At 51.8% G+C, this 15,185-nt stretch overlaps 5 protein-coding genes across 5 annotated transcripts; 3 read left to right on the top strand and 2 right to left on the bottom strand.

Moving 5' to 3' along the window:
* Positions 1-484: 484 nt before the first annotated feature.
* Positions 485-850, top strand: COL26b_010552 (uncharacterized protein; the record flags this gene model as incomplete). The annotated part of the gene is made up of 2 exons (XM_053183247.1): positions 485-527; positions 687-850. 2 exons carry the CDS (start codon positions 485-487, stop codon positions 848-850), a joined length of 207 nt encoding a protein of 68 aa, XP_053032815.1.
* A 402-nt stretch (positions 851-1,252) lies between these two features.
* Positions 1,253-1,945, bottom strand: COL26b_010551 (uncharacterized protein; the record flags this gene model as incomplete). The annotated part of the gene is made up of 2 exons (XM_053183246.1): positions 1,253-1,660; positions 1,721-1,945. 2 exons carry the CDS (start codon positions 1,943-1,945, stop codon positions 1,253-1,255), a joined length of 633 nt encoding a protein of 210 aa, XP_053032814.1.
* Positions 1,946-3,728: 1,783 nt separating this feature from the next.
* COL26b_010550 (uncharacterized protein) lies at positions 3,729-4,300 on the top strand (the record flags this gene model as incomplete). The annotated part of the gene is made up of 2 exons (XM_053183245.1): positions 3,729-3,785; positions 3,890-4,300. 2 exons carry the CDS (start codon positions 3,729-3,731, stop codon positions 4,298-4,300), a joined length of 468 nt encoding a protein of 155 aa, XP_053032813.1.
* A 6,601-nt stretch (positions 4,301-10,901) lies between these two features.
* Positions 10,902-12,056, top strand: COL26b_010549 (uncharacterized protein; the record flags this gene model as incomplete). The annotated part of the gene is made up of 3 exons (XM_053183244.1): positions 10,902-11,335; positions 11,391-11,446; positions 11,506-12,056. 3 exons carry the CDS (start codon positions 10,902-10,904, stop codon positions 12,054-12,056), a joined length of 1,041 nt encoding a protein of 346 aa, XP_053032812.1.
* Positions 12,057-12,886: 830 nt separating this feature from the next.
* Positions 12,887-13,822, bottom strand: COL26b_010548 (uncharacterized protein; the record flags this gene model as incomplete). The annotated part of the gene is made up of 1 exon (XM_053183243.1): positions 12,887-13,822. The coding sequence occupies one exon, from the start codon at positions 13,820-13,822 to the stop codon at positions 12,887-12,889; it is 936 nt and encodes a 311-aa protein (XP_053032811.1).
* Between the last annotated feature and the right edge of the window lie 1,363 nt (positions 13,823-15,185).

Here is a 15,185-nt window from a genome sequence, read left to right as displayed (position 1 = left end):
GGAGCAGGGTGGGCCTTGTGTGAAGTCCAAACTATGATTGAGTCGTTTCATCAGTTCGTGACAGGAAACAAAGTTGACCGAGTCCAGCGTTCTCTGGCCGTCTGAAACGATGGGTAGGTATCCATTCAGCGCATTGTGTGCTGCAGCTATCCCGCAGTGGCTCGGCCATTTGAGCGATGAGGAGGAAATGCAATGAACATTAGGTGAACTTGTGAAGCGACTAAGACTTCTGTTGTTACTTTCGACTTTGGTTTCGGTGACAATCTGCAGGCCCTTGTGTTGAACCAAGCAGCACGAGGGACGGCACTTGAAGTGGGTCTCCGTTGGGGGCGGCAGCGGTACGGTGCCGCGACGGTCACTCATCACGTGACACGGACAAATTCTCGAAGCTCGGAAAGTTCCTCCCGCGCGCCGCAGCAGCAAGGCGTTGAATCGCGAAGAACAGCAGCGCCATCAACCCAAGACAGGGTCATCAGCCGCCAAAATGCAACCCACGTTGGCCCTCCTGAAGAGATCGGTGTGGAAGGGTAAGTCGCAATCATCTTGCATTGATGTGGAAATGGTGAACTGACAGCTGCGCCTCCAGGACCGAACATCGTCCCGTAAGAGAACCCTTTGCGATGCCCCTCGGCCAACATCCCTCGATCCTAACCTTGATGCGAACAGTCTCGCCATCGTCCGCCCAGCACCTGGCAAGAAGGTCCCTCCCATCAGAACGCAGGCTCGATCGGCCACTATTCTGCCCAACTTCGTCGGCCTCAAGTTCCAGGTCTACAATGGAAGATATTTCCTCGATGTGGTCATTACGGAGGATATGGTAGGACACAAGCTTGGAGAATTCGCGCCGTGAGTGACACATACATTGCAAACGACTTGAGCAGGAACTAATGCGCGCCTGTCTAGTACGAGAAAGCCCTTCATCTGGTCCAGATTGTAAGAGGACGTTTGCTGAGGAGCCGGGTTTGTTCTGGCGAGAGGAGGAAAATGACGACCGACATTTGTACAACACTGTCAAGATACCAGCGATGCATTGTAGCATCAAAATGCCAGGCCATGTGCCGATGATGACCCTCTGCTTCATATACGAATGGGCTCTATTGTATCATTCTTTCTTGGTCGTGCGTGACTTGCCCGCTGAAACTGTAAAATCATTTTGCCATGTTCCCTGGCCCCTCGACGCCGAAGCAAACCATCCAACGCCTTGATATGTATACACCCGTCCGGAAAGAAACCTTTGCTGAAGCCCACTCCTCTACCGGTAGAACTCGCTCCTCTTGACATTGACACCGTACTCGCCCACGGCCATACCGAGGTCCTCCATCGTCAACACGGTGCGGTTCTGGCTACCTCCTTGACCGCCGCCACCGTAGCCGGGACGCTGAATACCCAACGGACCACCGCGGCCCTGGTCTTTTGCGCCAGCGGGGCCTGTCGGCTGGCCGGGGATGGGGAAGCCGGCGGCGGCGCCGAGGTTGCCCATGGGGTTATTGGCGTTGGAGTTGGACGCGCGGATGCGGCTGTATTGGTACGCGTCGGCGGCAATATCTGCGATGAACTTTTGCGTCGCCAAAGCGAGCAGGCGCGCGAGGCGGGGATCGGTCTGCGGCGGAGGGGGGAGGCCGGCCTTGGTCATGTAGTAGTTTGTAACCGCATCAGGAATCTGTGACCATCGTAGTTAGCTTCAAATGCGTCGTTGAGTCTGGGAGATGAGGAGTCATACAATGGGAGCGTAGTCGTCCATCTTGGTTAGGAACTCGCGCAGAGACATGTCCTTACGAGTGATCGCCTTCGGTTCGGGGCCAGGCGCGACTGCCTCCGGAACAGCAGCAGCAGGGGCTGCCGCCGGGGCACCGCCAGCCGGAGCGGCGCCCGGGGCAGGAGCCTCTTGCGAGTTGGGCGCGGTCGGAGCCTGCTCTGCGTTTGCTTCGGGGGCGTTGGTGGACATTATTGCGCTCTGCGACGATGAGATTCTAGATGAGACTTCGAGGTCTGGTTGACGCGCGACGTCCGCGAGGCTGATGAGGCTGGTGATGTAAGATGGAGTGGCACGGGCTTCGCTCACTGGTGAGAGCTGTGGCGTAAGTCACGTGTTATGTGGCTGGACCGGATACGGATGCACTGTGTCCGAGCTTGAAATATGGGGAACCCCAGTTACCTTCTTAGTGTTCCTCACCTTCTTCTTCCATGTTCATCGAGAAGGTGCTGCTCACCAGCGGTGAACATCACCAGGCAATGATTGAAATTGTTGAGCGTTACCAAGCGAGGTTATAAAAGCTCAGGTGCCAAGAATCCGACGACAAAATCGCAGAAATTCGAGTCCAAGAATGGAAAACGTCTACTGCGCAAATCAGAGCACGTTCCTGGCATTGATATTGAAGAAAGGTATGAAAGTTCGCTGCAGAATGCCATGCAGCGGATGAGTCAATGCTTAAATTGCACTCGAGCCTTTACAGTCCCATCTTTTCCCGAATATATGATGTTCCTTATCTGAGGTTTAGATTTCTTCGTATCCATGACTGCTAAATTCGGCTGGTTGAGTATTTATGACTGGGTACGTTGAGCATTATGCACTCGTAAGAATCATTTATTAAAGCACCTGGAAGCCAAGAATGATGGAAGGATACTCGAGAAATCCTTGGATTGCATCCCGACACACAACACGTCTTACGGCCCGGGGTTGATTGAATGATGTTGATCATTTGGGAGAGCTACAGAAAACTCGTGAATGTGCCCGTCAACACGTGTCCCAACCACGTTGTTGAGTCCGGTGCGGGAACGCGAAATTCGTCTGAGAATGCTACAGGCTACCTCTTGCGGACTGGAACAATCTTCCGAGCGCTACATAGAGCCTAGGGCTTAGCGCTCTCCCCTAAGATCTACGGGAGATCTGGCGTGGCTGCTTCTTTTCCCAGGGTGAACTCTATTTTGGCTCCTCAGGGGTTCTTTCGTGGCTGTGAAGAGCGTTGAACCACCTTAGTGGTGACGGAAACAAATTGATCGAGCCGGAATGAAAGGGGGCAATAGAGACAAGAACTCAGCTATGCGCATAGTAAACGGTCAACTATACGTTTGCAGGGGTTGTGGTGGCTGTTTTCGGTGTAACAATGGAATTGTGGTCGAAAATATGGAGGTTGTACTTGAGCATCGACTAACACTAGTATACTGGGGAAAAGCAAGGTTGTCCTTCCGGAAAAGGAAGCATCGTCTTTCTGTTCGACTATTTCGAGTCTAAAGCAACCTCAGGAGTAAGGGACTAAGAGTGGTTGGTGTACCAAGAGAGATTGGCCTCGACATGTCAAACCTATCCCCTTTCCTTAGTCTGTTATCCAACCGTTTGGTGTGCTGGCGTAGGGTCTGAAACCAAGTAAGCCTTCTAGTTCAATCGTGCTAGACGTCTGAAGTGTCCCAAATCGGACAGGCCTGTATTTTGGTGGTCCCAATCCGCTGTCAGCTTCTGCTTCAGCCTCAGCGGTATGAGGCGCCCAGTGGCGCCAACGGTTAACGTTGCCAGCCACCCATTCCAAAATCCGACTAATATGCTTAAACTTGATCTGGAATGTTCTCAGACAGCCGCAATACCAGCACTAGATTAGCTCATCGTTCTCCAGAATCCTTTATATCTGATCGTTTCTAGAAGCATGGTGTCTTTCTCTGACATCTTGACAGACTCTGAGCTTTCACGAGTAGTGTTCATTTCAAATGCCTCTTCGGTCTTCATTACATCTGAAATGGACCCCATATCGATCGCTGCGACTGCAGCGTCACTAGCAGGAGCTGCTGGAAGCGTGAGTGGTTTCTTCATGTCCTTCGGTTCAATGGTCTGCGAAGAGAGGCAGACCATAGGAATACCCGCTTTTTGTTCGATTCATGCATGCTGACGTTATTGCAGACTGCTATTGTGTTGATTCGACTGGCCAAAAAGGTCAAGAATGTGGACATCAAACTATCAGAGACTTGCGCAGAGGTCCAAAAGCTGTCTGGACTCCTTGTGTCCGTGGACAAGACAGTGAGGCAGTGCCAGACACACGTACCGTCACTTCTATATTTTTATCACAACATATGGGGACAGATTGGAGACACCTTAGTAGACTGCAAGTCCAACATCGCTGGTCTCGATCAGCTTCTCAGAAAACTCAGCGTACATTTCGACGCGGAAGGCAATTCGCTTGCAACACTTCTCAGAAAAACAAACTTCTATTTCATCCTGAGTATCCACAAGGAAGAGATTCAAGACTACAAGGTCAAGATCTTCAATTCAAACTGGGCTATTCAGATGACTTTGCAGTTGGTAACCATGTAAGCATTTTAGGTTCGAACAAGATTTTTGGTTTCTTCGATTTGACGATTTCTTAGTGCTCTCAGCTTCAGAACCAATATTTCTCAAGAGAGATTATTCCAGGAGCTTAACAAGCTGGAGGGTATGATCAAAAAATCTCTTCGAAAGGCACACCAAGAACTACCCGGGCCTGAGACGGAACAGAAAATGGAGATCGCAGCTCGCAACGTTCCTTACATCTACTTCGACATGTTTGACGAGGAGATCGATGAGCGGAAGCATCCTTACGAGACAACTGACCAGCATGGAGGAGTGCAAGCCAGCGGCAGACCAGACCAAGACGAAACTCCATCATCTAGGATTGCAGAGGATAACTGTGGAAATATGGACCAAGCCCTGAGCTTTTCGCAGACGTCCTTGGGGCCATTGGGCCTCCCACCCCGGCCAGAGTCCCCGAAGAAGCATGCTGCCAGCCGTTTTTTTGACGATGAATTGGAAGAGACGGATATGGCAACCGGAAGGGTTGGTTTTGATCGGGGACGGAGGATGTCTGCCATGATACCTTCAACCCATCTACAGGCACACGAGAATTCGATTGGGCGCCTAAGAAGTCACTCGCAAGGCTCCAGGCCATATCCAAACACAACGTGCCACGACAGCGTTGCATACTGGCATCGTTCGGTCGAGACAGCTGAACTCAGAGACGAAACAGCCAAAGAAGCTACAATGGGTTCATTTGGTCCTGATCTTTCGCCACTAATCATCCGGTCCGATTACAACCTTGCTCCCGACTCAAGAGCTAGACAAGACCAGACACGGCAAAAGAAGACCCAAAGACTACCGAGTCTGGCCATTACCCCAAACCAGCCTCCACGTAGTGTCTCATCGTACTCCGATGATGCCACTTCTTCCGCTCGCAAAGGATCCTTCTTAATCCCGACTTTGACACGGGCAACTTCGGACAGCCTTCATCCATCATCTCGCCCTGTCGAGAGAGTCTTCTCAGCATCAACCCCTGTGACACCGGTATCTTGCACACCTCATCGGCTCGTCAAGGTGAAATCATTCACGGACCTTCCAAGCAGAGCCCAATCGCAAAAGATGGACGGGGTGGAGAGAAATCGGAAACATTGGTAGCGGGTTCCTCAGGCACATCGCATTTCCTGCAACTCTCTAAGGCGAGCCGTAAACCCCGGTACATGAGCCACGAAAGGATGAAAGACGAAATGAAATTGAATATGCTATTGGCTGCAACACGGACAGGCAAAAGATACACGAGTGGTGGAACGGGAAGATGGATTTGAGCAACGAACGACGGGTTTTGAAGAGATTGTAACTAGCCCGTTATTTAACTAATAACTATACAGCAACACGTTGCTTGTCCCTGAGCGCAGTACCTTTTGATTCTCTTTGATCAGCATCCGTCTCAGAAGCCATGCTAAGGCCGCAGCTGCCGCAGAAAATGCAGCACTTGAGGCCATAGCAGTAGTATATCTGGGTTCATCTGAGGCCGGCCAAAGGTACTTCAGAATTGTGAGCCAAGCCTGAGGGACGCAACCTTGAGACAATGTGTATGTGTACTTACAGGAGTGTAAATGGGTCCGATTGTGGCGATGGTATTTACCAACGCAAGAGACACAGCTTTCTTTTCTCTCGTTTGCCCACAAGTACTCGATACCCATCCCAGGATCACGCTGTTGCAGGCATAGACTCCGGTTGCGAACGCGCACATTGCGAAGTAACGAGCCCCGGTATTAAGCGTACTGCAGGCCAGGACAAACCCGAAGACCGCAATAGCTTTGGCGATCGTGATATGCCACACTCTTTCGTTGAAACGCCCTAAGTTTGTTAATTCATTGTTAACCATATAAAACCGAAGAAAGAGTACGCAAGAAGCTCACCAGAGCTAGCCGCCCAAATCACAGATATAACACCAGAGATTAGATAAGGTGGGCAAGTAAGAGCGAGAGTGACGTTCCTATCGAAGCCCAGAGTTTCAACTATCGTGGGGAAGAAGTTTTTGAAGTTGCTTGCAGCCATGTGGCAGTGTTGACAACAGACAAGAACCCAAAGACGCGGGTCGCGTGTCGCTTGGAGCAGCCCAGCCCAAGTGCTCGTGTTATCTTCAAGTTCGACGGTGTCTCTCGCTACCCGGGCATGCGCAAGTCTTTGGTCATCTTCAGACAACCATCGCGTGTTAAGGGGCTCGTTCGGTAGAATGAATATGGAGGCAATAGAAATGACGAATGTAATGACTCCTTGGATGATAAATAACCATCTCCAGCCAGACAGACCGGCTAGTTGTTCCATTTGGAAGACTCCAATGGCGATGAGACCCGCAAAAGCCGTGCCGCAAATATTAGCACTAAACAAAATAGAAATTCGAGTGGCGATTTCCTGTCGATCGTAGAACATGGCGAGGATGTACAAAGCTCCTGGGTAGAAGGGGGCTTCCGTAATCCCCAAGAAGAAGCGTGTGAGAAGAAGACCCTTGTAGTCCTTGGTCACTGCTGTGAGGGTGCTTACGATGGCCCATAGGGCCATCGCTCCTCCCATGAACCAGGAAGGACGGACCCTTGTTATGAGCATGTCTGAAAAAGTCAGACTTAGGAATGGCATGTGAGGGAGGCCTTACTGCTTGGAATCTGCCCCAAGATGTACCCCACGAAAAGGATGGAGACACAGGTTTGGTACTCCGTCGATGTCATGTTGAGTTCTTCTTCCATTCCGTCTAATCTAGCGACAGTGATAGCATTCCGGTCGAGGTAGCTGTAGCAATCAGTCGCAGCGCTTTAGTTGGTCCTAACATTGCTTACTTGAACCAATACATGACCCAAAGCACAGGGAGAATGGTCCAATCTAGGCGCCTCACAAGCTTGATCTCTGCTGGACTGACTTTTTTGCCTGTGCCAGTATGGCCAAAATTGCTGGCTACTGGCTCAAGGCTTTCGCTTTTCTCAACATGATCGCAAGCAGGCGTGTCTTCTTTCAGTTCGATAAGGGCCATTTCGTGAAATTCGTATTGGGTTTCGTTGGTATACGTGCAGATTTCCAAATAGGAGGTGATCTGAACATGAAACCAGTCGAAAATCTCGGAAAATTGAGTGAACTTTTTATACAAATCTCTGCTGATGATAAGAGTTGCATGCTAGGTTTCCCCAGATTTACCCCAGACTACCCCAGAGATCCTGCACGTTTCCGTCCGCTAGCGTCCGTGGCTCCAGTGACACTGTCGCTGGCTCGATTGATTGTTGTTTAGCCCGGACAAAGTATGGCTCGATAAGCTCGGTTGCAGACGGATTATAGCATATGCCGAATGTCTTCCGTGAGGTTCAGTCCGGCCTTACACGGATGGCGGGAGCAGGGCCGAGGGCCAGCAGGCCGGTGCGGGGCCCATCGGACTGACACGGATTGACACGGACCTATGAGGTCCGATGCGGATCGACACGGATCAACATGGCGTTGGCATTGACTGGTCCCTGAAGTCTGTTTTCTCTGACTGCTCTTTCGATGCTGGGCAAGCTTCCAGACACAAGCGGCGGCAACGTGACTTAACCTGGGCAAAGTATTCTCCAAGTTACAATACAGCACCTTTGATTGCTTCACGAGCTAATATCCGGCAGGTTCCATAAGAAGTTGAGAGAATCAACGTCGAACCCATGGGATAACTGATCAGCTGTATCGCCAAATGGAGCTATGCTGGAGTCAAATTGCCACGTTCGCCAAAAACCCGACTGATCCAGCAATGCTGCTTCAGTTGTCGCCGTTTCTGAATGAGAAGTTGTGAGATCAAGTCCGCTGTAAAGACTGCTCATATGGCCATCTGTTAAGGCCTGGCTCGGCCTTCTTCCTTCTCTCAAAGGTTGAGACATCGATGACAGCGTGCCACGGAGACTTGACGCATGTCTTTCAATAAGATCAGCGTATCTCATGGCGAAGTCCATATCGTCTGGCGGATAGTTCTTCAGGGTAGTGGTGCACCGATCCAGCGCACGCAGAGCTCCATCCACATCCGTTGCTGGCGATCCAAGGCTGATAGCCTTTAGCAGAAAAACAGATGCTGAAATTACGTTCAGTCTGATACGGGCAGGAGCGTATGCCAGATGTTCCCTGAATGGTCTCTCGGTTACCATTTCTAGCACCTGACAGCTATCTGAAAGGACACCTCGCAAAAATTTCGCGTCTTGAACGGTCATGTACGAAGCCAGACCGTCTTGATGTGGCCGCACTGACCCCGAAACAGTTGCCCGTTTTACTACTGCCTGTATGGAAATAGAACCAATGCAGGCTTTTAGATGGTACAATTCAATGAGCAGCGAGTCTTTGAGAGGTTCGTGAGTATCTTACGAAATTAGTCAGACATAGAAGGTGATCTGGTCATTTGGGAGTGGGGTTTCAAACCTGTCAAAGTCGACCCAAACGTATTATTCCAGGTCGACAGCGAGGCGAGAAAGTGCTCCAGAAGATCGGGGTAGTTATCATTTTGAAGAACAGACTCCAGGTGATTTTTGGATTGAAAGAACATTGTCGATGCCACTTTCGAAAGCCGGGTAAGTTCCAGGTACGCATCCATGTGAGTGTTCCATGAAACCTGTGCCTCGTCGTCTATATGTCGCATTGATGATCGGGCGACTACAATTGAAATGCTTTCTGGGAACACGGTTTGATAGCCAAGTCGTGTCGCTGTCTGTGTCATGTAGGTGTAAAGAAGCTTTTGAGCTCGGAATTTCCGACGCTCAGCTATGTTGAGGCCAGATGCGTCTCCTTGATGGTCGCTCGACAAAACCCCAAGCTCATATGCGAGATTTGTCGCCAAGCCAAGAAGCATCCAAGACATCCGACTGGCTCTTTTTGCTGGCTCGAATACATCTTTACGCCACCGGAGGAGTGGTTCTTCATTATTTGTACGCTTGCGATTTTGGCGATCGTATTCGGTGTCGACTAGCACGGCATCCCAACCCTCTGTATCCGGTGGGAAATGTACAGCGCGGGGATGCCAATCTGATATCAGTAACAAACTTTCAATAGTTCCAATAATTCTCATTTTGGCGGATGAGACTTTCTCCTGGCCGAGTATGATTCGCTTTATCAGGGACTCGCAATACTGCCAAAGACGGTTGTGTATAAGGTGGCTTCTAGATACTCCGCCTGCGCCTGGGAGCATGAAGAATCGTGAAGAGATCATCAATATTGTGCAACAAAGCATTGACTCTTCACATATGAGAGCGGTGTGTGCTTCGTGATTCCAATACTGATCAACGACGACTGGTGACCATGGAGACAGGTATTTGTAAAATCTGCATTCAGGATCAGTGGCCAATCTTCTTCATTGCAGTTTATGCTCTCACAGATCAACATATGTGACGGCCTCTTGTGAGGTGAACCAGCCTTGTCTGACAAATCTGCATTTATCCCACATGTCCAGGATGGCATCAGTCGGCTCCGACAGAGTTATTATGTTGAACCCCGCTCCGCTCTGGCAGCCTGGACTAATAGCGGCAGGGACAGCGACTGGGATATCTTGCATGGCCAGAGTCGTTTGCGTGGGTGGCCCAGAAGCAGGTGATGCCGTATTATGATGAAGCAAGTTTGCCGCGTCAGACAACACGTCGAGAGCATCATTAGAACCCGTCACAAGACTCGACATGACTCTGTCAGAGATTGACCTGCTGTCTGGAAGGGAGCTCTGAGGCCATGCGATGGGGTGGTTATCAGGATCGGTTGATGGAATAGTGTCTTCAGGAGAGACCTCTTGCTGATGAGCTCGAGCATTGGCTTGAGTCAATGCTGCCGAGGAAACCGCTTGGGTTACGTCGGATAAACTCTGCTGTGCCGGTGATGTCGTTAAACGTTGCGATGTTGTCGATCCTGCCCAGGCCGGGACATCTCTATGTTTCGCGGTTCTGGGGCGACGGTCAAATCGGCAGTCGCGATGCTCTCGTTTGCACTTCGCGCAAGGCGGCTTCTCTCCCATGTTGCATCTTACTTTTCGAGCTCGGCAAGAATCACAAGCGACATATGTCCGTCTGTACCGTGGGGACTCCTGCGGTGCCGAGGCATCCCCAAGGTCGGCCCTTGATCCATCACTCATCATGAGTGTCAATCATGGATATGAAAGATAGTCAGTCTATGGGGGCCCTGCTTGAGTCAACCAGGAGCTGTGGGCCATTAGGACTGATCTTACCTCGTGAAACCACCCAAGTATCCAGTCTATGCAATTAGCAGTAAGCCAACGTTGTTGACGATCAGTTGAAGAAAGTGATGAGGAGGAAAATCATGCCCGCGACGCTCCGCGACTATCCGCGTCGGTCCGCCCTTGCATGCCCCGCCGCGCAGCACCATGCGTGCTTGGATCCCCTCCCCCGCACGAAGCGGCGCTGACGATGGACTGGCCAAGAGGCATCTTCGAAGACCATAGGGAAACACGTTGCCGAAGTTCACAGTTTACGCTTCGCCACTCCGAAAATCGGACGGAGAAGATATTGTTTTTGGTGCAAAGAACCCATCATCAATCGTGTATATAAGATGCCAGTTTCTGTGATGAACTTGGTATGGGCAGGTGGACATCCAGCCCAACATTCACAGACTCAGTTTCACTTATTCAAGCATTTCGAACTCACACACCATGTCCAAATCAATTGTGAACACGAACCCTTATCCCTTTCACTTCGAGACAAACAGCCTGCCAAATGTCAAGAAGAGCGGCGACCGCGCAACCATAAGCTTAGACAGCTCTCGCGGACGGATTCCGTCCCTGCAGGCGTCCAAGCTCCGCTACCTTATGCAGGAAGCTCATGATGACCCTTCCAAAATCATTGCACACGTCTGCAGCTACGATGCTCTCAGCTCTCGACTTTGCGAGGAAGCCGGATTTCCCATTGTCTTCCTTGCTGGCTACGCCATGGCTTCTGCTTTTGGCCTGCCTGATACAGGATACATTGCATTCCAGGAGGTCGCAGCGAAGGTCCAAGAAGTTGCACGAGTGACCAGCGTCCCGATTCTTGTGGATGGCGACACTGGATACGGCGGTCCTATGAACGTCAGAAGAACTGTGGAAGGGTACAGTAATATCTAGCCAAACTGTACTCTATGAAGGCTAACCTGCTCTGAATAGCTTCGCAACAGCAGGAGCTGCCGGTATCATGATTGAGGACCAGACTTGGCCGAAGAGTAAGATATTTCAGCACCCCCTTGATGATTCGATGATGGACTGGGGCTAAGTGTTCCAGGATGCGGTCACACCGCTGGCAAGAGTGTGATCTCCAGAAGTGAGGCATACGCCCGATGGCAGGCTGCAGTGGATGCAAGGAACGAAGGATTGGATATCTGGATCATGGCTCGAACCGACAGTCTCATTCTTGGGTATGATGAGGCGCTTGCCAGGGCCAAGAAGGCAATCGAGATTGGAGTCGACGCTGTCTTTGTAGAGGCCCTTCCCGATCGTGAGACCATGGCACGCCTGCGGAAGGATCTCGACTTCCCCCTTTTCGCCAACATCATTGAGGGCGGAAAGACGGAGAACCTTTCCGCGAAGGAACTGGGTGAACTCGGATATTGCGGAGTGGCATATCCATGGACACTCGTCGCAGCCAAATTGAGAAGCATTCGGGAAACACTGGAGGCACTCAAGGGTTCCCTCACCGTCGGCAAACCACCAACCGTTCTTTCCTATGCAGAAGTGTGCGACGGTGTTGGATTCAACAAATACTTTGAGCTGGAGGAACGGTACCAATACGATGGCAGAACAAACGGAGCCAACGGACATCAGTGGAAGAACTAGCTTTTGGCAGCTTGTGTACATCAGCGCAGTTTGAGTTTGATATCAATCCGGACAAGTTCGCGAACGGTGTTCATGGAAGATCACACATGGGAATGCCAAGCGAAATCTACGCTCGGCCTGCTTCGAACTTAACGGAATCGGCGATTCTTGAGAAGCTGATCTTCAACCTCAGAATTTCGTTTCAATTTCGTTTTCAAAAAGGCGGCCCGGGCTACTGATTGACCTTGAAATTGCGGTGTGCTCCTTTGACTGACTAGCGGCTTTCCCGACTCTAATTCGTGATCGACGTCAGCTAGGAAGAAACTTCAGACGACAGGACATGAAGCCTTGGGGTGACCCAGTTTTCTTCAAGCCATCCACCAGGCAAAAGGCATGAATGTACTGTGGACCCATTCACAGCCAAGGAAACCGTTGCAGCATGAAGAGACCTGGGATCTCGTCATTTTGTCACTTTTGCCATATTACCTCTCACGATCACGATTGAAGCTCAAGTTGTAAAAGATGAAGACGTAAATTCGTATCAGAACAAGCCTGACTGATGCCTAGCACGCTAGTCTAGACAAAGATCTATGCAATCTCTATGATATCCCAAAACCAAACCCATACTCCGAAATAAATGCTCTTCGGCGGGGGAAGAGGGCGCAGTGGCGCCAGTAGCAATCAACTCCTTATCATGTCCTGGGTGGACGACGTGCGATGCTCGTCGTCGGCAATCGTAAAGGCTGTTCCGGTAGCCTCTCAGGATGGAGGAAAGCTCATGTTGCTGGAGGATCCAGCGGTGGGGGTGCCGAACGAAAGGGGTGCGTCAAAGCACATGCCATTCAAGGCATTTAGTCCTCGGTCTTGTGGAGAGAGCCGGTGATGTAGCCCTCCTCAAGGTTGTCAATGACCTGGACGTCCTCAGGGGAGAGTTCGAAGTCAAAAGATTCGAAGTTGGACTTGATGCGGTGGGCGGTCAGAGACTTGGGGAGGACGATGTTGCCCTTGGCGGCGTTCCAGTTGAGGAGGATCTGCGCGGGGGTCTTGCCGTACTTCTCAGCAAGCTTGCCAATGACGGGGTCCTCGAGCTTGTTGCCACGTGCGAGAGGAGAGTAGGCCTCGATGGCGATGCCGTGCTGGCGGCAGACGTCGACGAGGTCCTGGCGCTGGAGGAAGGGGTGGACCTCAATCTGGTTGACAGCGGGGACAACAGAGGTCTCGGCCAGAAGCTCCTCGAGGTGGTTGACACCGAAGTTGGAGACACCAATGGAGCGGACCTTGCCGAGGCGCTGGGCAGTCTCCAGAGCTCTCCAGGAGGCAATGCGCTTCTCCTTGTCGTCAGAGGGGGAGTGGATGAGGTAGAGGTCGAAGTAGTCGAGCTGGAACTTCTTCAGGGAGTCGCAGAGGGCGTTGAAGGTAGCCTCGTAGCCGTGGTCAGCATCCCAGAGCTTGGTGGTGATGAAGACCTCGCTGCGGGGAGTGCCAGTCTTCTGGAGCCACTTCTTCAGAGCGCGGCCGCAAGCCTCCTCGTTGGCGTATCTGGCAGCAGAGTCGATGTGGCGGTATCCGGCATCGAGGGCGGCGATGACAGCCTCCTCAGTCTCCTGGCCGTTGGGGGCCTTGTAGACACCGAGGGCAATCTGAGGGATCTCGTTGCCGTCGTTAAGCTGGACGGTGAGGCGGGGAGAGTCGCAGGGAGAGGCGTATCCAGAGTCCTGGCGGCGAGGGTTGATAACCTTCTCCATACCAAGCTCAGGCTTGCGGGAAGCGAACTCAACGGCGGCCATTTTGAATGTGTGTGGTGGTGGTGGTGTAAATCGAAAGTGTCGAAGTTGTTGATGTTGGAGAGAGATGGGTATCAGATGAAGCTGTTGAGAGGCGCGGAGAAGAGTATTTGAATGTGATGAGATTGGATTGGAGTGGTGTGTGATGCTGGATCGAAAAGAGACTCATTGAAGCAGATTCATCTCGTCCTTTTTATCCTTTTCGATGTCTCTCTGAAGAACGACAGTGGATGGCCTCCTGTTTCCTTTTTCGGACCGATGGCGTCTTGCTGTCGCCTGCGGCGGACCCGCCGTAAATGTCCCGTCCCTACCAGGTTGATGCCCCGTTGAGGCTGGGGACAGTGCCCCGTAGAATTTGGGTCTGTACCTCGTTGGTGTTGAGACGGTATCTCGATGTTGTTTTTCGAGTCGGTGCCGGCGGTTCCCCAGTCGGTCTCCGTCCGTTGTCTCGACGGTACTGGGTTGAACCGTCTTGAGGCCCCGTGAGACCAGCGATAACGGGGTCTTCTCAGTCTCTGACCCGCACGCAACTGGGGCCAATGACGTAGAACTTCTCCGCCGGCGTTGGGCCGTTGCTCCGCCGTGCAATGGGCCGATGACGTGCCGTGTCTCCGCCGGTGCTGAGCCGATGGACAACGACCGAGTCAGGGCGTGCCCGCATACCTCCCTGAAGGCTGGCGGCCAAGCGCGCTCGTATGTACTGCCGCCTGTGTAGACTGAGGCCCTCACCTCCGTCTCCATGGACCATCCCGAATCCCGCCTAGCCTGACAAGGTCGATTCATGGCTTATCGATACCGGCACGGGCGCTGTATCAGACGAAATGGTGTCCTGGTTATGCCGTTATGAGGCTGAAGTACAGTTCAGCACAGCCAAGATCTTGGTTGTTGAGCCTCAATCTGTGCCTTGCTCTATTTTTTCCCATCGCTTTTTTCGGGTGGTGGCAAATAGATTGATCTTCAGCCTGTAGCGTGAGTCTGTCATTCAATCACAACTCTCAACGGTCGGACGCGAGAAGTTTTCTAGAATTAAACTGGAGCCTTAGCCAGGAACATTGTTCGGTCTATTTTTCCCGAGGACACATTGCAGAGACATTGCAGACAGACAGCCACTTTGGCGCCGTTTCAGCCGTCGCCGTTTGCGATAGCTAAAGACATGCGTATTCGTAGGTAGATGGTCTCCGTAAAACCCGAGGCAGAAGTGGTGGCTGTCCACCATCACCACCACCACCACCTCCTCCTCCTCCTCCGGAGTGCAACCCGCAAATGAGGGACTTTGTACGGGGTTTCTGGGTAAGGTGTCTGAAATGAAGCGCCCTTAGCGACGGCAACACTCCATCTGCCCATGACGTCAAGCCGCGGAGGCCCT

Source organism: Colletotrichum chrysophilum, assembly GCF_026319265.1.
Source record: "Colletotrichum chrysophilum strain AFK26 chromosome Unknown scaffold_114, whole genome shotgun sequence".
Lineage (NCBI taxonomy): Eukaryota > Fungi > Ascomycota > Sordariomycetes > Glomerellales > Glomerellaceae > Colletotrichum > Colletotrichum chrysophilum.
The sequence above is the reverse complement of the archived record's forward strand: the minus strand, read 5'-3'. Positions and strand labels throughout refer to the sequence as shown.